Source organism: Astyanax mexicanus, chromosome 5 (assembly GCF_023375975.1).
Source record: "Astyanax mexicanus isolate ESR-SI-001 chromosome 5, AstMex3_surface, whole genome shotgun sequence".
In the NCBI taxonomy this organism is placed as follows: Eukaryota; Metazoa; Chordata; class Actinopteri; order Characiformes; family Acestrorhamphidae; genus Astyanax; species Astyanax mexicanus.
In genome coordinates, this window is record NC_064412.1 from 18,690,803 (window position 1) to 18,708,240 (window position 17,438).

The 17,438-nt window shown below is 37.8% G+C and overlaps 2 protein-coding genes across 3 annotated transcripts in view; one reads left to right on the forward strand and one right to left on the reverse strand.

Annotated features, from left to right (window-relative positions):
- Positions 1 to 402: 402 nt before the first annotated feature.
- Positions 403 to 10,078, forward strand: nipa2 (NIPA magnesium transporter 2). 2 transcript variants are annotated; one of them, XM_007249101.4, is made up of 6 exons: positions 403 to 551; positions 4,092 to 4,322; positions 6,100 to 6,156; positions 6,244 to 6,334; positions 7,656 to 7,816; positions 8,967 to 10,078. In XM_007249101.4, the coding sequence occupies exons 2-6, from the start codon at positions 4,184 to 4,186 to the stop codon at positions 9,617 to 9,619; spliced, it is 1,101 nt and encodes a 366-aa protein (XP_007249163.2). In that variant the 5' UTR covers positions 403 to 551; positions 4,092 to 4,183; the 3' UTR covers positions 9,620 to 10,078. The 2 variants fall into 2 exon arrangements, with proteins under 2 accessions (XP_007249163.2, XP_007249162.2); XM_007249100.4 differs by lacking the exon at positions 403 to 551 and adding an exon at positions 2,242 to 2,849.
- Positions 10,076 to 17,438, reverse strand: part of cyfip1 (cytoplasmic FMR1 interacting protein 1) — a 65,569-nt gene continuing 58,206 nt past the window's right edge. The window contains exons 27-31 of the mRNA XM_007249104.4: positions 15,630 to 15,702; positions 15,344 to 15,438; positions 14,711 to 14,949; positions 12,198 to 12,345; positions 10,076 to 11,001 (exon numbers count right to left, since the gene is read on the reverse strand). Of these exons, the coding sequence (XP_007249166.3) occupies positions 10,837 to 11,001; positions 12,198 to 12,345; positions 14,711 to 14,949; positions 15,344 to 15,438; positions 15,630 to 15,702 (720 nt within the window). The 3' untranslated portion in view covers positions 10,076 to 10,836. The remainder of the gene's footprint in view (positions 11,002 to 12,197; positions 12,346 to 14,710; positions 14,950 to 15,343; positions 15,439 to 15,629; positions 15,703 to 17,438) is intronic.

Sequence of the window (17,438 nt, forward strand, 5' to 3'; positions counted from 1 at the left end):
ATAAAATATGATTTTACCCAAATGCTCCCATTCTTTTTGGACTCACTCAGAGCGCCCTCTAGTGTCTTGACAAACTCGAAACAATTACAAAACAATACAGTGAACATAAGTGTACAATAAATAAATAACTTAAATCAATCAATATATAAATAGCTAAATATTTTATTAAATGATGCAATAAGCAGCAATCACTACAGCTCAAGCATGCATGAGCTTTCCAAAGTACATATTCTATTTTTTTTAGTTCAACTCCTCTGTAGAAGTTCCTCTGTTCTGGATGGACCTGCGCAGAAAAGCGGGTGGGAAACAAAACAGTGCGTTGTTTACGGTGTTTACGTGTGACGTAGCGCAGTGCGAACCAATCAGGAGGGCGCTTTTCCCGCAGGCGCAGCTCGCTGCCCTTTCACCGTGTGGGTGGATCCGCAAAGGTTAGCTGGAGAGAACGTCATCGCCTCTCTGCGCCAGGAGCCCGCAAGCAAACCCCGGACAATGAAACTCCATAAAGCTATATCTGGACCAAGCTCGCTGTGACCGCCCGAGAAAACAAACAGGTAGATATTCTGTGATCGAGCTCGTGTGATTGGAAACAGTTCTGGATCCGGATCAGTGGAGTTAGTTAGTTAACGCTAGATTAGCTGGCTTTCTGATAGGCAGCCAATCACCGGTGCCTGGTCGGATAGTTAGCCAAGTGTCTGGAATAGCAGGTTCAAACGTTCAGCTGGTATCAGATCCTCTGATACACCTGTCTCAGTAGCTGAGATATCCAGTTAGCGCAAAGGCCCCGGTCCACGTGAGAGTCGGTGCCAGCGCCAGCTAATTTAGCTAGCCACTTATGCAGCTTTATAGCTAGCTAACTAGCTATATTGCTAGCTAACGTGGAGGAGGAGGAGGCTAGCTAATTATATGCATGTCACTTTAGCTAGCCTAGCTAGCATTTGCACTTAAACCTTTGGATTCATCCAGCAGTTCACACAAACAGCTAGTCTGACGACAGTCCTGGAAGTTTTCCATAATAACGATAAGCTACTTGCTAGCGCAGCGTACTAAGCCTGAACTCTAGCTAAAGGTTCCCTTTTGGTTTGGCTAGAAACCATTATTATTTCCTGAGCAGTAAGGTCTGACTAGTAGACTTTGAGGTGATTATGTTGCATGTGGTAGGTTAACATAAGGGTGGCTAATTATCTAACCTAGCTAGCTATTTTCACCATAGCTGACTAGTCTAGTTTAACCATCGCTAACTCGCTAACTAAGCTACAACCCTTCTCTCTGGATTGATCCAGCTGTCCTCACAAACAGTTCTAGCTCGTCAGACTGTTCACATTCCTGGGTGTATTCCCTATTAAGGATAGCTAAACCTATCTAGCTAGTTAAGCTAGCTTTCTAACTTAGACTGAACTTTAGCTAAAAGTTCAAGGTTGGTTTTGCCACCATTATTTCCTGAACAGTAAGGTCTAGTAGATGTGGGGTGATTATGTTGCTGCTGGTGGTAACCTGATGGTGGTTGATTAGCCAGCTAGCTGTTGGCAAAATACAGCTCTGGAAAAAAAAACGAGTTTCTTTGATTTTACCAAATTGAAAACCTCTGGAATATAATAAAGAGGAAGGTGGCTGTTCGCAAGCCATCAAACCAAGCTGAACTGCTTGAATTTTTGCTTCTGGAGTGGCATAAAGTTATCCAAAAGCAGTGTGTAAGACTGGTGGAGGAGAACATGCCAAGATTCATGAAAACTGTGATTAAAAAAACAGAGTTATTCCACCAAACATTAATTTTTGAACTTTTAAAACTTTATGAATATGAATTTGTTTTCTTTGCATTATTTGGGGTCTGAAAGCTCTGCATCTTTTTTGTTATTTTAGCCATTTCCCATTTTCTGCAAATAAGTGCTTTAAATTACTATTTTTATTTGGAACTTGGGAGAAACGTTGTCTGCAGTTTATATAATTAAACCACAATGTTCATTTTACTCAAACATATACCTATAAATAGCAAAATCAGAGAAACTTATTCAGAAACCGAAGGGAAGTAGATTAGCTACTTTCCCCTGGATTGATCCAACAGTCCACACAAAGAGTTGCACTCATATAGCTAGCCAGTCTGACCACATTCCTGGACGTTTTACATATTAAGGATAACAAAGCTAACTAATATACTTAGACTCTAGTTAAAAAGGCTTCCTGTTGCTTTAGTTAGAAACTTATTTCTTATTTAAATTAAGAAAATTTAAATTATTTAAATTATTTTCTGACTTGTGAGCTATAGGTTGTAGGTAGGTTAGCAGACGTGGAGGTGAATCTGGAGTTAGCAAATGTTTGTTAGATTACTGATGCTGGTGCCATTGGGTTGTAGGTAGGTTATTGGTTTGATATGTCAATGTGTAGATACTAGAATGAAGTGTAATTAACAAGCTAATGCTGTCTATGCCTGGAATAAGCTAGCTAACCTAGAGGTTCCAGTTCTGTTCATTTCTGTAACCTGAGTGTTTGGTTGCTAACCTAATGTTAGCTAGGAGGATAAAGTTGTCTTGCCCTTGCCTGAACTTTCCGCCTCACCTTATCCAGCCAGTTAAATAGTTGATAATAGTGGGCTGGGAATTTGGAATAAGAACATTTCAGTGTCGTGGCAGCGTGTTTGCTCATCAGGCAGGTGGCCTAATTGGCAGCACTCACTTCCTCAATATCTCAGTTAACGCCTGTTGCTGGAGACACACTAACGCTGTCTCTCTTTAGCTCTGTTTTTCCCCTCTCTCTCTCTTTGAGATAGTTTATTTTATTATTTTTGTGTCGGTTTGATATGAACGAAACGGTGAAATACGCTGGATGCAGGGTGTGCCAGGCTTCTTATGGAAATGGTAAGTCGAGGTGGAAAATCCGCGTGTAGAAAGTAAAAATCCATCCCAGGATTTTTCTTCCAGTTCACTGGGTTTCTCTGCCTCAGCTGAGCTTTAAACTACTTTATGGATTTTTACTTTCAGAACCTGGATTATTTACCTGGTACTATCTCTAATTGAAGGCTTTGCTTGCTGCTTCTCTGTTTTTGTTTGTTTGTTAGTTAACTAGATAGCTTTCTAGTTAACTCCATCCACATAGATTTGGGTTATTTATGAATGAATGCCTGACATAAGTAGTAACTCTCTATGGAACAGTGTTTCCTTCAGACAACAAACCACTTTTTTGTGTTAATTACAACATTTTTTAACTTATTAATGTTATGTTTAAAAAATAATGTCACGAGACAGGCCTCCTTTTAAACAAAATTAGGGTATAAGAATTTTGGTTAGCATTCTACCTAAGGCTGGAGTAATCTTTTTAGCAACAAACACAATACAGTAATTGATAAGATGATTTTAATGTTATAACATGTTTAATGTTTAATATCTAAATAAATACCTTGAAGATAAAAAAAAAAATCTATATGTGAAAAGATATGTGCATCAAAATGTATTCTAATATTTCAGGGGCTTAAAGCAGGTTTTAACCTCAGGCAACAAACCACTTTTTTTGGTGATTACACAGTCCCTTATATTTTTAATGTTTTTTTATTTATTTTTTTATTATTATTAATATATATAAAATGTCATAAGACAATCCTCCATTAAATACAGTGAGCAGGAGGAATTTGGTTTGACTTTCTCTCGGGAGTACCGTAATCTTTTTTGCAATCAAAGCCACATAGAATGCAATGCCAGTAATTGATAAGATAAATAGTTTCAAATGTTTTAACGTTCTTAAATTTAAGTACATATAAGATTAAATAATATATGTGCATCAATGTAAAAATATATAATTAAGTATATATGTATTTTTTGTTTTCATTTACTTATTTATTGTGCTTTTTCATTTGTTGCCTCAGGACAACATTTTGCAGTCGGACCTCTTTTATGTTTTTTTCTTAAAAAAAAAAATCATGTCAGAGGGTTAAATGATTTGTTTTTATTAACTTATTTAAACGGTGTGTTTTGTTTAATATTCAGGACAACATTATGCAGTCTTACAAACTCTTTTAATGTGTTGCTTGTTTTTACTCCAAATAAAATAAAGATTCATGTTACAGAGGGTTAACTGTAATAATGTGTGTTTTGGGTTTGTTTCAGACACTGTATCTGGAAAGGAGTGCATTACTGGGGAGCGCCTTGTCTGCCTGGTGCTCAATGTGACGGAGTACAGAGCTTTATCAGAGAGCACTATGGGCCAAGACCGGGGCAAATATGATTTCTACATTGGCCTGGCTCTGGCCATCAGCTCCAGTATATTTATCGGGGGCAGTTTTATTCTGAAGAAGAAGGGGCTCCTTCGCCTGGCCAGGAAGGGCTCAACAAGAGCAGGTAACACACACAAACACACACACACACCACAGTCTGCTTTGTTTTTGGGAGCTAAGGTGAAGAATGACTTCACACCAGTCTAAAACATGCGTATAGATACCTGTTCTCTAACCTCACAGTCCCAGTCAGGGCGGTTAGACTAGTATAGTCTGTTTCAGGTGTTTCAGATGTTACAACAGGCACTCCTTCTCCTTGATCTGATGATGTCAAGTGCTGTTTCGACAGCTCTCTGGCTAAAAAGGGTGCGGCTTCTTTGGTTGGGTGGATTATAGTCCACTCCACATAGTCACTAACAATCAGCCATGACTGTTTTATGTTACATAAGAAATCATTAACGGTGGACCATATTGCACTACACCACTTGTTACCATTTATAGTGATTTCATAGGGCAGAGGTTGCACAGTGAAATATATGTATGTCATATGTGTTCTGTCTCCTCACTGTGAATGGTTCATTGTCAAAAAATGAACGACCAACACATTAACCTTTCACCTTTAGCTTTTTACTGCTAGTGCTGCTGTACTTTACTAAATTACTACAACATTATTACAAAGCATTTGTTAACACTAAGGGTAAGGGGGAGTGTGTCACAGACTAATATTTTGTTAAGTTTTGTTTGTGTTTATTTTTTTGTTTATTTAAGTTACTTAATTGTACTTAAAAACAGGTTTGATTAGAACATGCTGTAAATTCCATAGATATTCTCATAGCAACACCATTTGAATTTGCACTGACTGTAATTACACACATACAATTTAGTGTTTACCCTGAAGACTGTTTGTACTAAAAAGTAAATCATTACATATGGTACCAGTTTAGACACACCTCTTCTCTTTCAATGTGTTTTCTACAGGAACACGTGAAAATTTTTGTAATTTGTTATATTCTGTAATTTGTTATACTTCTAAGTAGCCACATTTAGCTTTGAGGTCAGATCTGCACACTCTTGGTAGCTTTTTTATATGGACTGCCATGTCCTCAAGCTCTAAAAACAATAGAAACAGGGGAACATGAGATTTAAAAGACATCTAACGTTGTTTAAACATGGAAAGTACTGATATTTAGTGATTAAATATATAATCTGTTGTGTTTAGGCACTTTTCGAGACTCCTATACCCATCTCCTATTGCACTTCTGTCCCCGGCACTTTGTGTAATGCGGTGCTGTTACAAATGAACGATTAGTCGACAATGAAATTTGTAGTCGACAAATTTAAATAATCTACTTTGTCGATTATATCGACTAATTGTTGCAGCCCTATACGTGAGGTGAATACACCTTTTGCTGATTAAAAATAATAATAAAAACACAAAGGGAATACATGTACAGTAAGTCATATAGAGGCATATGACCCATAAATGTTTCTACTTGAGCTTATCCTGTTTGTACTGTTACTGACTCTAACTACACTAGTAGTAATGGGTACCAGTGCCCTAAAAAAGAGGTTAAAACTTTATATAAATATTTATCTTATCACAGACAAAACATACCAGTGATATGAAACAGTAAACATACTGAAAAGATACTGCACCTGTTTAATGAACATGTATTAAGCATTATGCACACTTCCTAGCATTGCTTTCTGGCCTTGCTCTCTTAGGATGTAAATTGCTGTCATAAAAAAGTATATAAGTTTCTTAGTATTAAATATGTTTACCAACCTCTTAGAAGTGCATGTCTTTGAAAAATTACCTCAGGAGCGAAATTGCAGGGTGAGTAATGGAGTAGTGGAATAAACTGCATTAAAGATAACCTGCATTATCTCTCTTTCACCAGGTCAAGGTGGCCATGCATACTTGAAGGAATGGCTGTGGTGGGCTGGTTTATTGTCAAGTAAGTGGTTGTTATTTTTAATGTATATAAGTTTTTTTATAGAACAGTATTTTGTGGTTACTAATGTAACTCGTTGTGTTTTTGCAGTGGGGGCTGGTGAAGCTGCAAATTTCGCTGCCTATGCCTTCGCTCCTGCCACCCTCGTCACTCCTCTTGGTGCTCTCAGCGTGCTTGTGAGGTATGTTGAGCTATTATATGTTTTGCGTGTTCCAGTGTTGTGATAAAATGTATATCTTTGCAAAGAAGTTATTTGCATATTGATGTAATTAAAGCTATTACATCATTCTCTAATGCACACATTGCAAAAAGTGAAGGGTTGTTCATTGTTTTAGAAGATTTGGAAAAAATCCAGCACAAGGCTTTATGTTCCTATATGTAAAAAAGAGAAAATGAATAAATCCTTAATACACATAGCAAACGAACATTTTCTAGGTAACCTGAGACAAAAGTAGTATTCTTCAGTAGCTAAATAAGTTGTTGTCTTAGGCTAAAATTGTCTGGTTACCGGACAAATGTTGTTTGGGTATAATTACTAGGGCTGGGTATTGTTTAAAAATTTAGTTACTGGTACTGATGGGATACATTAGAGGGGGGGGGGGGGGGGGGAAGCACAGTGTTGTTTTTACCGTGTTGTGTGCGCTCTCCGTGTTTGGCAACTTTTATGTGGGTTTCATGCAAAGTATCGAAAACAAGAACCAATTATTATTATTATTATTATTATTATTATTTATTTTTTTAGGCCTTTCGGTACTCTGTGGTACCGAGACATTTCGGTTGGTGCCTTTTTGGTATTGAATTTCAATACCCGCCCTAATTGTTACATGCATGAGACATTCTGAACTGTAACCAAAAAGAGGACAAAAGAGTCCACGGTGACGTCTGTGTCACACACCCGTTTAAAGATGTAGAAAGTTCCATACAGCATTCTGTCTGTCATTTTAACTCATTGAGTTCATAAGTGATATATACTGTACATCACGAGAGCATCACAGGACAGTGTGTGAAACTGTGTTTGTTCATCTGACCTTGTTTACGTGTGTTTAGCTCCTTTTTAAAAGTGTATTATTTGCTTGAACAGATCTGTTCCAACCAGTTTAACAGTTCACATTTAATTAAATGTTTTATGTTGCATATAACTAGTTGATTTATAAATGATTTATAAAACAAAAATATTATGAAATGTTATTAACTTGTCATTTGTGTTACATCAGGATTTTAGCTTTAAAATATAGGGAAAAAAACACAAATGAGATGCTCAATGAATTAGGTATCAATATTCAGAAGTGGTCTAGTATCTTATGAGTTAATAATAGTGTAACCATTGGTCCCATATAATACTTTTTTTTAATAGTTTTACACCAATCCAAACAGCCTTTATCCAGACAGAGTCACACATATAGCATCTACATGGCTTTATTAAAGACTCCTTAAAGAACCATGTTGTTTTCTTCTTTAACAAATACAAAGAGTGTGTAAAATAAGTGTGAATGTTGTTGCAGTGCGGTCCTGTCTTCCTACTTCCTGACCGAAAGGTTAAATCTGCACGGAAAGCTGGGCTGTCTGCTCAGTATCCTGGGCTCCACCACCATGGTGATCCACGCACCTCAGGAGGAGGAGATTGACAGCCTGAAAGACATGGCCAAGAAACTGGTGGATCCAGGTACATTATGTCTAGATGCTTTCTTTCTGAATGAGTTTGACTGTCAGTTTTTTTTTTTTACCTGTAAATGGATGCAATCTTAGTCCACAGTGGATGTTACTGGCATGAAGAGCTTATCAAAGTGAAGAAAATAGAATATGTATATCTTATATATGCATATGTGTAATATATGTATTTACAGTGGCTTTCAAAAGTGTTTTATCATACCCCTTAAACTTTTTTTTTTTTTTTTTTAACATTTCGTCACCTTACAACCACAAACCTAAACTTCCTTGGTTTTCATGATGCAGTTTGTTCACTAGTGTTCTCTAATATACCACAGAGGCCTACACAGAACAAATGTTCATATTTATACTGAGACTGAATTACACAGAGCTGGACTCTATTAACTAATTAAGTGACTTCTGATTGCAGTTCTTGGCACTGTATTTTGTTTAGGGGTTGCAGAGTGTATACGTTGCACGTCACACTTTTCAGAATTAATTAATTTATTTATTTTTTGCAGTTCAAATTTTAAAAGCATGTATCATTTTCATTCCACTTTACAGTCTTCTTTGTGTTGGTCTATGACTTAAAATCTCAATAGAACCCATTTTTGTGGTTGTAAGGTGACAAAATGATGAAGAAAAAAAAGTTTAGGGGTATGAATACTTTTGCAAGCTGCTGTAACTAACTTTTTTTTTTTTTTTTTTACTGTTTTTAGCAAAAGGAAAAAAAAAATCACACTTCCCATTTCTTATTATATATCGATTATATCTGTCCAGTATCATTTATTTTACTTTAATTCTGGATATATGGAGATATATTAAGGTGCATTATTAGTATCAAGACATTCTGGATCATTGACTTCTGTTACAAATCTGATAAAATTCTTGTCTTTTTAATATCTCAGTTAGGGGTGTGCCATATCATATCGTATGCAATAATAACATTTAATTCTCATTTTGTTGCAGAAGAGTATTCTTGAATTATTATTTTTGAAATTAAATGTTTTCTCTTATCGCCAAGAGTATTGTTAGCGTGAAAATACCATCAAATATCATGATGTTGTTTTAGGGCCTTATCACCCACCCCTATTAATCAGAAATATGAGATTCTCATAACAGTAATGTTTTAATACTCAATATATTCTATCATTGTCTCATTCCAGGGTTTGTGGTCTTCGCAACGTTAGTCATCATCATTGCTCTCATTTTTATCTTCGTGGTTGGACCACGTCACGGGCAGACCAACATCCTGGTCTACATCACCATCTGCTCCGTTATTGGTGCGCTGTCTGTGTCCTGTGTAAAGGGCCTGGGCATCGCTATTAAAGAGGCCATAGCAGGTCAGCCTGTTCTACGCAACCCTCTGGCCTGGCTGCTGCTCCTGAGTTTGGTGGCCTGCGTCAGTACTCAGATCAACTACCTGAACAAAGCACTGGACATCTTCAACACTTCTCTAGTCACTCCCATCTACTATGTGTTTTTCACCACCTCCGTGCTCACCTGCTCCGCTATCCTCTTCAAAGAGTGGGAGCACATGGGCAACGATGACATCATTGGTACGCTGAGTGGCTTCGTCACCATTATCGTGGGCATCTTTCTGCTGCACGCCTTTAAGGACGTGAACGTCAGTCTAGCTACGCTGGCCGTGTCCATCAGAAAGGAGGAACGCAACGGCCCCATGTCCAACGGGGTGGCGTCGTCCCACGGCCATTCTTACGAGCTACTTCGTAATGAAACCTCAGTGGATTTTGAGGACAGAGATTTAGGTTCGACTTTTGATAGCATCTCCAGAAGAAATGGCAGCACGAGCTCTTAGGACCAAAAAGAGACAAATTCAGCTCAACAGCTACAACAGAGTGTTCACGTCTGCTGTGAGGACATTTATTAACCCTCTGCCCTTCAAATCAAAAACAAACCCTAAGACAATCAAACCGGCAAAAAAACAGTGACTGATGGACCAACTGATTGTACTAAAGTGTTTTGTTTTTGGTCACTCTTCCCCTTCTTCCCTCTTTCTGCCTTACTTCTCGATCAGTTGGACATCGACTACATTTTAAGGCTTCATCTCATTCCTCATGTAGCACTGTAAATACATACCTGTTTTTAAGAGCCTTTTGTTATACTTTAATGTACAGGAATTTCTGTACATGCACTGAACTTTTATTTTCCTTTCTACAGAATAAACTGATCAGCCGCTTTCTTTGTAATAAAACAACCCATGTGGACTCATCTTAGCAAAGCATACTCACACATGGAAGAAACCTAATGAAACTGAGATTTGTTACATATTTATTTGAATTAAAATGTGATTACAATCATTCAAATACAAAAGGCAAGTGTTTTAACAAGAGTAAGAACTTGGTTAAACTTTCTTGGGGAGGGGGGAAAAAAAAGCATGCAGTCATTCCAAAAAAAAAAAAAAAACTAGATCTCTCACCACAGCAACAAAAAAAAGCAACCTTTAAATAATCTCATGATAAAACCAACTTGGCCATTTTCCCACCCTTAGCTATAACTTTTTAAAGAGTATAAAACAAATACGATATTGGAATTGAATAGGATTGTACTGGATGACAAGGAAAAAAAGTAAGGCAAGTCATTAATAATAATAAGGCACATGTTTTGTATACAAAAAAAATAACTTGTTTGACCATTGTTAAACTGTAGTTGTTTAAAACTGGGCCACATCAATCAACTACCGTCTCTGAGCTCGTCTTACCAAAGCCCACATCTTGCACAAACTGATTCTGCAACCAGAGATTGCTGCAGAAGCATGTTGCTTGACAAATCATTACCTGCTTTACTGGCTCTACAAAACACTATAGGCATAGGTAAAGTAGTTTCCCACAGACAGAACATGGTCATGGTAATGGTGAATATGGTCCTATTGGCTTAAAAATTGGTCAACATATTTTCCACCATCAAATATAGACTAGAATTTTGCTGGTGCTTTTGTTAACAGTACATCTAACCTTCAATCAATCCAAACACTGACGAGTGTAAACAGGGTTTGGCGTAAGGCATAAAGTGATCTCAGTTGCTAGCCAGCGATTGGTGGATTGGTGGCTGGAAGCATCGAACGTGTTCCACTGGCATGTTCTCTCCATCGCCGGATTTCAGGTACTTGTTCAGGATGGCAAAGATCTCATCGTTCAGAACCTGGTACTTGCGAATGCGGTCAACCATCTTCTTTAAGGGCTGAAAGAGAGAAGTGAAGAGAACAGATTGTGTCAGTTAGAGGTGAGAGAAAACAACATCCAAAACTAACACACAAACACTGACCCTGCTTACACCTGGATACTTCAGGTGACTAGCTATTGGATTGTCTCTTGATAAGATTTTAGCCACATGCATTTATGCCTTGTAGTAAAAGTTTAAAGATGGATTCATTTACATTGATGCAACAGGACTATGTTCAGACTGGCATATCTAGAGTGTTTTGAATCTGATTTGCACAAACTAGATTTCATATGGTTTCTGGACGTCCAAACCACCAAAAATCAGGTAGTTTGGCCAGCCAGAAACCACATGGAATTAAATTTGTGTAAATCAGATTCCAACCACGTTTGGAAGTGGAGTTTGACATGCGTTTACAATCGGATTTGTAAAGATGCGCTCTGGCCATTTTAATCAGACTTTAATGTGTCTTTAACATTTCACAACAAGAAGAACATAAACCTCAGCTACTCTGGTTCTGGTTGAACAAGTTCCGTTCATGCTTAAGAACCGTGTTGCTTTTCAGCAAACCAGCCCACGTTTCCACCAATTTTAGCGGAAACGTCAAAACATAACATCATACGTCATTAACAGAGGGCGTTGCATAGCGGTGGTGAACAGAAGTGGACGCTGTTTGCGCTGAAGAACCTAGTACTCTTCGGTTCCCATTGCGGTCGAAAGTTCCTGGTTCTGGAACCTTCTTTTGTTGGCGGAAATGTCAAATTGTTCAAAATTAGGTTTTTTGGAAAAGCGCTAGAAGAGAGCCAAAGGTTAATTACTGATTCAGATACATTTGTGCTCAGATATGCAGATCCAATCTGATCTCTTGCAAATAATTTTGCATAATCATCTGAACAGATCTGATACTAATCCAATTTGTCTGTAGTCTGAACATAGCCCGTGTGTGTTTTGACCAACTGAATATTTATCAGTTTAAAAGTTGTTTTGGGGGAGTGTTTACATTTGTATTTTTTTGTGCTTTGGCCATATCCAGATATAATCCTCATACTTAAGACATATATGAAGCAACCACATGTAAACAAGGTCACTGAGAATAAAACAGGAACAACTTTATAAGCTTCAAGGTGTTTCCTCATTTTTAAGTGTAAGGGGATAGTTCCAAATTGTTTAAGTTGCCACTTCTCGTTTCTCTAACAGTACAGATAATGAGAACTTACCACACTCTTGATAATCTCGTCCTTGCCGTCATGTTTCTGCACTTTGAGCAGGTGATAGCTGAAGTCCATGATGTCAAAGCGTCTCTGCTGACCCAGCAGCGTGATGATCATACAGCCTGCCCAGTTCAGCCCATCTCCAAAACACTGCCTGTAGACAGACAAGGCTCATCTTTAAAAATAGAACTGATATAAATGACAATTATAGTCCATCTTTCAGTGCCTCGAAAAATATTAAGCTCATGTAAAGACGTGACAGTGTCCAAGCCTCGGCCCTGTCTGGAGTATGCTGTTTACACGACTACTTGAATGATCAGACAACTAATCGAATTATTAACATACAGGGGTTGGACAATGAAACAGAAACACCTGGTTTTAGATCACAATAATTTATTGTCCTGACGGACAGTTCTGGTGGAAACAGGAGAGTTGAGGTGCACATTGAATTCTGCCGTGATTTGAGCAGCCGTGGTTTTATGTTTTTTGGATACAATTCGGGTTAGCACCCGAACATCCCTTTCAGACAGCTTCCTCTTACAGCGTCCACAGTTACTGTGCTCTTACCCTACTAATTAAAACTTCACACTCTGCTCTTACTGGTGCAACAATGTGCAATTAATGAAGACTGAACACCAGGCTGCTCCAATTTAGACATGAAACCTCCCACACTAAAATGACAGGTGTTTCAGTTATATTGTCCAACCCCTGTACATGTAAACACTTCTAATGAATTCAGTGTTCTCTAGATCTGATTGCAATAAAACCATTTTGAGGAATAGTAGAATAGTAGAAAATCTCAAAATAACATCTGCAGGATCTTGTGGAATTCATGTCATTAAAGAACCGAGTCTTTTATTTTTTTTTAAAGAAAAGTAGGTATTTTTTAGTAATAGAACAGTAATCCTCAGGTGTTTCAGTTATACAGTAACAGTGCTTCACTAATAAATGCCAAGGCTCTTAACTGTCACCATTTTAAAACTCACATCTTAACAAGTTCCTTTTCATTTTTTCTTGATGAAACATTGTTTTGTTTTGACAGGCTATCGAAATATATTGAGTTTTGACATTTTGCATGTACGACACAAGACAGTTATATCATTTCTGCATTCAGATTGCCCAATTCAGTTCATAAGACTGTAATATGGGTTCCCTATTGACACAACAGTGTACATGTTTTTGAATTTAAAGATTCTGCCTCCACAAAATGTGGACAAATGTAAGCATGCTAAAAATACGGGCAATATGGTTGCTATATTTCAGCCAATTGCCATGATGTTACTAAGTGGTTGTAAGGGTTATGATAGGTGGTTACTACAATATCCCAGATATCTCAGGTGGTTACTATGAATGGTATATTTGAACTTCTGTACCCTATTTGTTCCTATGCGAGACATTCTGCAAAAATATGCAAAAACTGTGTCTAAACAAAAAGCTTTACCAGTCTGAACCACACAATCAGTCTAAACAATCTGGCAGGTGACAAATCGCTCGCATTATTGGCCCAAGTTTGTCTTTTGTGTGCGTGTTTGTGGCTGTTTGCCGTTTCACGTGCATGTATCAGCATGACTGGTTAGCACAGAGGTTAATATACCAAGATATATATTGAGCCTCAGTTGTGTTCATTCAGGTCTCATTTTTCTTCAAATTACCCAAATATGCATCACATAAAACAGAAAAAAGAAGAATCAGCAGCTGTAATCCTCTCTTATTGTGTACTTAACAGTTCATACTGCTGAACCAAAGGTTAACAAAAAAAATGCTGAGGGAAATGTCTTCAGAGGATGTAAGACAGTTATTATATACCGTTGTTAGTTTTGTCAGTTTAAATGAATGATCTACTGAGGTCTGAGTTTCCCCTTCTGAAGTCTCCATTGCTCCACCAGCCGCTCGCGTTCAGTAAAACTGAGCCAGATCCTCTTTTAGAGACTGTATGTGTGATGTAAGTACGTAAAGACGCGTGACGTGGCCAAAAGAACTCCCGCGAAAAAAGCGACTCAACACCCCAGTTTTTTTAATGAATATATTAGGCTTAGTAGGGATGGTCCTTCCAGCACACTGGTCCAATTAAACACAATATTTTGCCCCTTCTCCACTCAGAAATGCTTCTGCTTTCAGTTTAGAAACAAAATAATACTGGAAAAAAAAATGTTTTGACGTAACATTCATGCTTCATATTTAATTACTTTAATGTAATGAGGAAAACTAAGTAAAATTAAAATTAAATTAGTAATATATTATCCATGTTGTGCACACAGTATGCACTGGTGTTCTTTGGTAGGACAATATGACCCCAGTTTGTTTTAGGCCTTAACCTAACAATGCCATACTTACAATACATAGTAATGCAAGAACAAATAATAATAATAAAAAAAATACCTGATGCATAAAAAACAGCTAACATTTAATTTTATTCACTTTCTAGAGGCTTAAATAGCTGGGGTCAAATTCTTCCCAAGGTTAAAGAACATTACTAAATTTGAGGAGAAAAGGAGGGTTAAACTTTGTGAGATACTCACTCCACAGTAAACTCATGAGCTCCAACAGGAATGCAGTACACAAACTGCATGGCGCTCCACAGGCGGTGGAACTCCACACACTCATCAACATGCATCACACCATTGCTGGGTAACGGGCCGCGCCAGATCGGGTCGTCCAGGAAGCCTCGGATGCGGGTCAGGATGACTTCAAACATGGAGAGCCCACAGCATAGTCTTTCTTTGGTCAGCAGGTCTCCCTCACGGGCAATGGCAATTTGCTAATGAAAGATTTATACAAAAAAATGATATATAGGATCAGGTTTAATTCTGAGTTGTGACTAAAAATGTGCAATAATACATTCTATAGCTATAGCTATTTATAATCCTTAAATATGGTGAAAACAAATGTTGAACCATTAAAAAGGAGAAAATGAAATACTTAAAAACCTTTAAAAAAGCTCCCTTAAATACATAATCTTAAGATTAACGTTCCTACTAGGTTTGTTCTTGCAGCAGCCACAAAAAAAAGACCTTGGGAGGCTCAGTGAAGTCGGGTGCAGTAGTGATCAAAAGGAAGTAAGCGGCTCATTAATGATGACTTGACATCAGTGGGAGTGGAGGAGACGGAGTTTACTAATAGGGCCAGAAAGGCAGTGATGGTTGCGTGCCCACCTGTGGTGTTCCCAGGCGCTCAATTAAAGGCACCAGATGCAGCGCAGTGTACTTGGCTTCAAGCCGCTTCATCTTAGCATCCAAGCGCTCGCCCTCTGCATGAAGACAGGAGCAGGAGCTTCGTTTAAGAACAGACATTTCACAATAAACTTCACACAGTTTCTGAATACATTACAGCTTCTAGACGCCACCAACCGATGCATTCACACTTCAACCACTTTCTCTCGCTCACACTAAACAATACACATGCACGTATACATGCAAATACACACACGTCTCACATTACCTTTGACGTGAACTCTGGGCAGAATGTTCTGGAATGGTGCAGCATGCAGAAGGTCACACACTTCCTCCTGAGACTGTGTAAAAGAGATGGAGAGAAGGTTAAGTGAAGAGGTTAATTTACTGTTAAAGAGTCAACAGAAACATGGTCAGCAGCAACACTCACAAGGTCAATAGAACACATGACCAGTGTGTGAGCCATCAACACTGCTACCAAGGCGTCAACAAACACACAACCGCAGCCTGATAACAACGATATGAGAGTGTAAATGCTGCACAAAAGGCACGGTTTGGTTTGCACTGTGGTTTGGACTTCACAGTTTAACAAGAGTAAAGTACAATACAGAGTTTAACTGTTAATTTAAACACACAGTTTAGATGTTACAGTTTGTTCTAGTGATGCACCAAAATAAAACAGAATTAAAAAATTATATTTTGCCAAAGACTGAATATCAAACGTTTTTCATTTCATTTGTCACTTTTTTCCACTTTTTTGCTCAATGTGGCTCAGATTTGATTTTTTCATGGCTGTGTGAACGTGCCAAATTAGATTTTTAGATTCAGATTTGAGTCACTTTAATATGTGGTCCTAAATTTAGACACAAATCCATTCCATGGACATGCAACATGAATGTGAACGATGAAATCGGAATACATGCATCTTTTTGCTTTTACGCATGCGCTACATGCTTCTCTCTTGTACCCACACTGCATCTCTTGGTGCAGCTATAGCTGCAAAAACAGCAAAAGCAAACCACCTGGCCTTTTTTCACCTCCTCGACATGAGCACATACTCAGACCAGCTGTTTACTCTCCACTAGAGCAAAAGATGCTCCACATATGAGCTGCTAATGCATTAATCTCCCTTTATAAAGCTACCAGTCGTCTCTCAAATATAATGTTTTTTTTGTTGTTGGTGAAGAAGGAGACGTTTTTATTGGTATCAATGTGCGCATGTGAGGCGTTTCAAGGACAGATTCATTTATATTATACACAAATGCAGATCACTTACATTTGTGAAAGTGAACCGTCAAGCCAAATCTGATCTGAGCAAAAAAAAAAACTGATTTGAGCAATGTGCTTTATAATGTAAATGTAGCCTAAATGTATTTTTATTTGAATTGTCAATCAAAAACAATCGTAAAACTACAGTTTCAAATGAGTTACCTCAACACTTGTACAGAACAGCAGCGCTATTGTAGTCACACTTTTTCCTCAGTAGTGCTATTTTAAACATCCTTTAAATGTACCTCAGCAGTGCTACTCAAGTCATATTTGAGCAATATTTACATAGAGAAAGACGGACAGTCTTTTGGTCAACAAAGAAATTGATAAAGCTAAAACTTAAATCACCTTTGCTAAAGTTACTCTAGTTTTCCTTTCAGCTGGTTCAGACTGTTTGGGAAGGGGTAGTAAACTGAAAATAAATCTGGTAAGTGATGCTAAATTGCTTTATTTCGTTTAATTTAACCAATTAAATTAAATCTGCAGTTTAATGGCTCCTACTGATGACTCGGTCAATTACTCCCTGCACCTGGACACACAATGGCACAGGAGCAGACAGGGTGGAGTGTGAGTTGGCTGCCACTGCTGGAAAAAATCCAAATTTTAGAGGGAACAGTTTGATATGACTTCAAATAAATTATAAATTATTTAGTGTTAATGATTTGTCCTTCCACTGATTTGGTTAGGCCAAATATTTTTTCATAACAAAATCGAAGGCAATTACCAACGAGCCCATTAATCAATTCAATAGACCACCCTGAATGTTGAGCTTTATTTGTTGTAAATAAAAACTTCTGTGTGGGCCGTA

Bases quoted from the DNA above. Each gene is read 5' to 3' on its own strand.
- nipa2 (XM_007249100.4), top strand. From the start codon at position 2,792: ATGAACGAAACGGTGAAATACGCTGGATGCAGGGTGTGCCAGGCTTCT. The intron at 2,850-4,091 runs GTAAGTCGAGGT...GGTTTGTTTCAG, and splicing joins CCAGGCTTCTTATGGAAATG to ACACTGTATCTGGAAAGGAG. The intron at 6,157-6,243 runs GTAAGTGGTTGT...GTGTTTTTGCAG, and splicing joins GTGGGCTGGTTTATTGTCAA to TGGGGGCTGGTGAAGCTGCA.